Source organism: Alexandromys fortis, unplaced genomic scaffold (genome assembly GCF_014885135.2).
Source record: "Alexandromys fortis isolate MF-2015 unplaced genomic scaffold, M_Fortis_MF-2015_v1.1 scaffold_54, whole genome shotgun sequence".
Classification (NCBI taxonomy): domain Eukaryota; kingdom Metazoa; phylum Chordata; class Mammalia; order Rodentia; family Cricetidae; genus Alexandromys; species Alexandromys fortis.
Genome location: NW_026067958.1, coordinates 7,371,925 through 7,378,939, shown reverse-complemented (window position 1 = coordinate 7,378,939; position 7,015 = coordinate 7,371,925). Strand labels below are relative to the sequence as shown.

Genomic DNA, 7,015 nt, shown 5'->3' with positions numbered 1-7,015 from the left:
ATCTTAAATGGGATGCTCTTTGCCTGGACCCTAAACTCTGACCAAATGCCTGCTGATAAAGATAATTGCAGGAAGGCAGATCTCTGTGCTTACCTAGGAGAGAGGAACAAGGTCTGGCAGTGGAAAACTGTTTTTACATGCAGCCCAAAGGCATAGAAAACAGTTCTGAACTAGGGAATTAGTCTCCAAATACGTAACAGAAAGGAAAGTCAGCTACAGTGAAAAATCTACAGCAAAAGACAGCCACTTTATTCACAAAACGATAACGGCAAAAAGCCTTGCCTTTTGGTTTAGCCTTTCCCAGATCCCTTGGTTCTAATAAGTTGCTCTTGAAAAGATGGCTGAGCAATTACTGTATAATGTTGTGGCTTGTAGCAATATAACAGTCCCAAAGTGACACAATTAGAGAGAAGATGGATCTGTGGGTGCCTGGCAGGAGCTGGGGCCATGAAAGAGGTCAGGACGACTTCCCTGACAGGATGACTGGATTGTTGTTGCCTTGTTATGGAAAGAGTTGCAGAAACCTCAAATGTACATGCACAAAATTTCACACACACACACATACACGCATGCACACACACTCATACGCATGCACAGGGACACACGCATGTGCACATACTCACACACATGCAAGCAAGGCAAACATGCATGCACACACACAGAGCATGCAAACACTGGTGAAATCCACATAAACCTTTTAACTAAGGGTCTGTAAATTAACCTCAGGAGAAGCTGGGCAAAGGAACTGTCTATGACTCCTCAGTTTTGCATGAGTTTATAATAATAATCTCAAAGAACTTAAAACTCATACACATAAAATCACAGTCCATCGATAATGTCACAAAGGTTGATGAATGCAGTTTTGTGTCATCTTTAGTAATTGCCAGATTTTAGTCACTGGTGCCTCTTTATTTGTCCCTCTTCCCAATGTGGCCACATGGAATAAAACCCTTCTCTGCTCTTCACTGCTGTGAGTCTGTTTAGCTGCCTGGCGAGCACACATGAGTGAGCTCCCAGGTTGTGAGAGCTGCCAAGGCCCAGTGCGTTCTGATACTCTCAATTGGTACCAGCAAGGCAGATAAGGAGAAGATTGCATTGTTATTTCAAGGTGGAGGATACTAGAGCAAGCTTGTAACTTCAAGGGAAAAACCCAGAGGAGAGACAGAGATCTGACAAAACGCACACTTAGGTTAATGCCAAAGCCACAGCCTATCTCTCTGTCACATGCCCCCTCTCTCAGGTGCTCCAGATCCTCTTCCAAAGCTTCAGTCCCGTGTCCCTTCTCAGTTCCAGGGACCACAGGTTCATCGGAGGGCAGCATATTTTTCTCTTCATGGTCTACAGCCTCTGTTCTGTTGTGTTTCTTCCAAAGGTCATGGGCATTTGAAAACAGTCTCCTTCACTGACCTCTGCTCACAGCAATCCCCCAGCTCCTCCAGCTTTCTCCAGACATAGAGAGATGGTCTCGTTCATCTCTAGTAATGTCAATTTATGCCAGCATTATTAATATTTTTGGTTTTTTTTACAACATGTTTTTAATAATTATTGGGGAATTTCATGCTCCCTGATCACACTCTTTTCCTGTTCCTCCCAGGTACACCCTCCACCTTGCACCTTCCTCCAAACAAATAAATAATTAAGAAAACAAAAACAAACAAATAAACACCGAGTCCAATTTGTGTTGCCTCTGTACTCACTGGAGCGTGGTCCAACTCCCAGCGGCTAACCCCTTGAACAAGCTAAGTCCTTCAACCCCCATCCCCCGCCCCTGTAAAGAGCCACACTCAACATCTCTATCATATTTTTTAAAAGACTCTCCAGTAATTTCATGTCTGTTTCTTTGGGGAGCTTGGCACAAAAGCCTTCAATGTCTTTCATTCTCAGTTATGAGTCTGCAGTCATCGATATCACCACAAAAGATGCCTCCCCACCCGTTGTAAAAGATGGCAGCCAGCAGCAGCATGGATCAGGAAGTTAACATGGTTTCCAGGAGCAGCACAGATGTGGGCATCAACAAGGCTTCTAGAGGCAACACAGATCATGGAAGTCTTTCAAGGAGACCCAGAAAATGAGCCATTCTTTCCAGAGTGAGCTTGTGGATGGGCAGCCCGTCTGGAGACAGGCCCTGTGTGAGCTCCGTGCTGTTGTCTGTCACCTTGCCCTCAGGGCAGCATCCCTTCCAGTTCCTATGGTGTGATGTTTGCACCCCAATAGTAGCACTACCTGCCCCACACACCAAGCGGCATGAGAAACACAAGTGCAGAAGGCATCTCCAAGCTGCTGAACTGGGGCTGTGGGGCTAGGTCTGCAGCCCAGTGCACCATCCCATCCTGCAGCCATGGGGTGATGTGGTGAGGTAGTTCCAGTGGTGGCCAGAGCCTCCTGGTGGCCTGGTGACCTGCTCTGCTGGGCAATAATGTTCTCCTTTATCCCCCATGGGCATGGTCCCAAACCTGTAGCTGCCACCATGTCTCTAGTTCTGCTTCCTTTGCCTTGTGTGTTGTGTGCCCTATCACTTAGCCATCTTTATTCTGGTCAGAATAAATACATTCTCTGTCTATTCTGTCCCCCTACATTTTAAACCATTCCCATGTTTGCAACTAACATTTTTTTAACAGACGTAATTCACATTTATTTTTCTGTATAAAAACTCTTAATATGGTGGCCACAGCTGGAGCCAGGGTCCTCTGAACAGAGCCTCTGGTGTGGTTTTTCACAAGATGCTCAGTGAATTCCTGATAAGGAGACTTGGTGAACACATCTCTTTCTAGCAGTCGGGGGTCAGGTCTTAGAGGTCTTAGAGATGGCATCAAAGGTGGCCTTGGAAAAGTTGCCCAGGGTGTCAGTGCAGTCCCTGGCTGATGTGTAGCAGTCATCAATGCCAGCCATCATCAGTAGCTTCTTGGGCACAGGAGCGGAGACTATGCCAGTGCCTCTGGGGGCAGGGATGAGACGCACCAGCACAGAGCCACAGCGGCCTGTCACTTTGCAAGGAACAGTGTGGGGCTTGCCAATCTTGTTCCCCCAGTAGCCTGTCTGTACAGGGACAATGGAAAGCTTGTCCAAGATGATGGCCCCTTGGATGGCAGCAGCTATCTTTTTGTAGTACTTAACATGGAGACCAACAAGACCATTGTAGTCCTCAATAGTGATGAAAGCCTTGAACCTGGTCTGCTGGTCTGCCCTAGTCTGCTTCTGCACTGGCGTGATCTTCAGAACCTCATTCTTTAGGGAAGCTCCCAGGAAAAAGTCAATAATCTCAGATTCCTTAATGAGCAGGGAGAACAGGTAGATCTCTTCTAGGGACTTGATTTCCATGTCCTTAACCCGGCGGCCCAGCTTGGTGATGGGAATTCACTCCTTGTCTTCAGCTTAACCTCCGCGAGTCCCAGGGACTCGGCCTTGACCCCAGCCTCGACCATGACCGCGGCCTCTAAGACGGCTGCTGAATCCTCCACCGAAGGGGCCACAGCCTCCTAATCCTGGGCCCCCCGAGTCCTGGGGCCCTACCGCTGCACCCGCATCATCCGCCATTTGGTGTTTTTCAGAAGAAGAAGCACAGTTAACATTTTAAATTACCCACATATTAATCACTTTGTTATGAATGTTTCTCATGCTGGTAGCTACTTTTTCACCAGTTACTCATAGTTAAATAGCATTTGTGTCTTACACGCCCCTCAGGCTGTACCCTGCTCTAGGTTACTTCATATTATCTAACGCAGTAGCTTTCCTGCCGGGCCTTGCCCTGGATCATCCCACTGTATAAAACTGTCCAGTTTTGACTGAATTGCTGAGATGCGCTGTCTCCACTCGTTGGGCCAAGTAAATTTCAACCATCTGTTGAGCACAGACCATGGCACAGACAGTAACTAACTTTATGCAAATAAACAAAAGCTCATGAAACTGAGTTAGGAGCACACGGCACATGGGAGTATCGGCAAAAGCCACAAACACAGCAACACAGCATCCAAAGAGCTGAGCCGACCCTTCACTTAGGTCATATGAAGGAGGGAGCCCCTTCTGGGCACAGTGGCTTCCTCTGACCCATCATCAGAACGTTCTCACATCCTGGGCACACTTCCAATCCTGCCCCTGAAGCATCTGTTCAGCACTGTCTCCCTCCAAAGGGGCCCACTGCAATTGCTGTTTGTCTGGAAGCAGGGCTGTACCTTGGACATCATCTGTATCTTGTAGAGAACAATGCGTCTGTTACAGGAAGGCCACTTGTTTGTCCCGCTGCCCAGAACCAAAATAATCACACAGAAACTGTATTAATTAAATCACTGCTTAGCCCATTAGCTCTAGTTTCTTATTGATTAATTCTTACATATTAATTTAACCCATTTCTATTAATCTGTGCATCGCCACGTGGCAGTGGCTTACAAGGTAAAATTCCCAGCATCTATCTCTGGTAGATCCATGGCATCTCTCTGACTCTGCCTCCTTTCTCCCAGCATGCCATTTAGTTTTTCCCACCTACCTAAGTTCTGCCCTAGAAACAGGCCAAGGCAGTTTCTTTATTCATTAACCAATGAAAGCAACACACAGACAGAAGGACCTCCTACACCAGTGTGGCTACTGGTTTTTACTAGCCTGTCTAACCACTCCAGTGATGTTTTGTGGGTAGGTATCAGCTCTGCTTTTACAAAAAGGCCCCTTTGAAATCTGGAGCCTTTAAAGCCTTTCTAGTGTGGAAAGTCCTGTCTATGTGTTTCTTTTATTGGTTAAGAATAAAGCTGTTTCGGCCAGTGGCTTTAGCAGAATAGAGCTAGGTGGGAAAACTAAACTGAATGCTGGGAGAAAGAAGAGAATCAGGGAGAAGCCATGTAGCTGCCCATAGGAGACAGATGCATGGGAATCTTGCTGGTAAGCCACAGTCACAAGGCAATTCACAGATTAATAGAAATGGCTTAATTTAAGATGTAAGAGCTAGCCAGTGAGAAGCTAGAGCTAATACACCAAGCAGTGATTTAAATAATACAGTTTCTGTGTGGTTATTTTGGGTCTGGGCAGCCAGGAATGAACAAGCAGCCTCCCCTAACACCTTTCTTTGCTTTTCTATGACTTACGTACCTGTGTGTAGCCTGAAGCCTACATTCTGAGAGTTAGTTAAGAACAGAGTCACTGAAAATAGAAATAAAGAGCCCCAAAACAAATTCTTAGAAGTAGGAGGTGGAAGGTTAACAACCAAAAGACTATAAATACTTAAGAAAACATTATCAATAGATTATAAACTGTACGATGATGAATTTACTTCTGTTTTGTTCTTCCTGATAGCGAATCCATGCACGATAAGAATGATATTAGTCAATGACATATTTATTGAGTGAGTACTCTGCCCAAGGCCCCATGCCAAAGACTTTCTGGTTCTTATCATCTTTATTCCTCAAACAAACATCATCCTTCTTACTTTTAAGCTTCTGCTCTGAAAGAAATGCTGACATCAAGAGATGAAGTAATTAATTTGCTCAAATCCACACAACTACGGAGTTAATGTACTGCATTTAAAACCTGAGCAGTCCGGCCCAGCATTGCAAGTGTGAAATAGGGTAATATTGTCCTCTAGAGTGAAAGCAGCATGTGAAAGAATAGCCACGGCAGGAGTTCCACACTACTGAGGATTCTGAAGAAACAGCATTGAGTTAGGGAGATACCAGCTGTCTCTCTCGAGGTGATGAGGTGTCATTATCTTGTAACCTCTTCGAGGGCCAAGGCCATTGTGCAGCATTGTGGGCTCCCTGCCAATTGTGCTAAACTCCCAGAACCTGCACCACAAAAATAAACATCTTGGCATATTTGCTCTTTCTATCTGTCTCTATCTCCATACACATATGTGTATGAGTTATGAGTCCATATACACATACATGTACAACACATGTGTGCATACATATGCATATGTACTTACTTGCCCACATGTATGTTTAATCATTTCTAAGTAAACTGTAGCTATTCCAGGCAAGCATCCTGGACACATCAGTATGTGTCTCCTAAGAATAAGGACACATAAGTGACCACGCCTATGTGTCACAAACCAAATCAGTATCATTTAACATTTTTAAGAACAACATCTTCAAATTTGCAGGCAAACAGATGGATCTAGAAAAAAAATATTGAGTGAGGTAACCCAGACCCAGAAAGACAAATATCACATGTACTCACTCACAAGTGGCTATTAGACATACAGCGAAGAAAAAATACAGCCTACAGTTCACAATCTCAGGGAACCTAGACAACAAAGAAAACCCTGAGAGAGACATACATAGATCTACATAAAAAGGAGAAAAAGACAAGATCTCCTGAGTAAACTTGGAGTGTGGGGGTCATGGGAGAGGGTAGAAAGTGAGAGGGGAGGTAGAGAAAAATGTATAGCACAATAAAAACAAAACAAGAAAATAATTTGATTATGCACGCTAAACATCAAGTTCTAAGATGAACAGTTGGCAAGCTCACAACCTGGCAAAGCCAATGGTCCAGCTTCAGACCGAGTCAGAGACCTGACCACAGGAGAGGGAACCGTGCAGCTCCAGTCCCAGTGCAGCTGAAACCCAGGAAGCGAATGCTTCAGTTCAAGCCCAAAGCAGAGCCTTCCTTCTGTCCCTGGATCACTGGTCTACCAGGCAGCCCTATTTAGGTGCTGAAGAGTTCCATCTGGACGGGTGAGTGTGTGCTATCCAGGGGCGATAGTCCTGGAAGAGAGCACAAACCCCCCCTCCCCAGCTCCTTCTGCAGGGCTGTCTTTCTTACCACGAGCCAGCATCCCAACACCCCACCCCCAACCCTGCCCTGCTGTATGCTAGGACCAGTGCTCAACAACAGTTTTAAGCTCCTACTTTAAGCTCCTACTCTAAGGCTACCCACCCAGAGCAGTGAGCCTCAAGGTCCCCAGTAAGAGAGCCCGGCACCCTCAGCCTGGGCTCCAGGGGCTCCTGTGCTCTCCTGGATCCTGCACTGCCTGCCCCGTCCTTCCTTCTGTCCCTGGATCACTGGGCTACCAGGCGGCCCTGTTTAGGTGCTG

At 46.0% G+C, this 7,015-nt stretch overlaps 1 protein-coding gene across 1 annotated transcript; it reads right to left on the bottom strand.

Moving 5' to 3' along the window:
* Positions 1-2,781: 2,781 nt before the first annotated feature.
* Positions 2,782-3,534, bottom strand: LOC126507871 (40S ribosomal protein S2-like). The gene is made up of 2 exons (XM_050152702.1): positions 3,378-3,534; positions 2,782-3,236 (listed from the first exon to the last, which is right to left on the bottom strand). The coding sequence occupies exons 1-2, from the start codon at positions 3,532-3,534 to the stop codon at positions 2,782-2,784; spliced, it is 612 nt and encodes a 203-aa protein (XP_050008659.1).
* Between the last annotated feature and the right edge of the window lie 3,481 nt (positions 3,535-7,015).

Coding starts and splice junctions, on each gene's coding strand:
- LOC126507871 (XM_050152702.1), bottom strand. CDS start 3,534: ATGGCGGATGATGCGGGTGCAGCGGTAGGGCCCCAGGACTCGGGGGGC. Junction 3,237..3,377: donor AGTCCCTGGGACTCGCGGAG/GTTAAGCTGAAG, acceptor TTTTCCTGGGAG/CTTCCCTAAAGAATGAGGTT.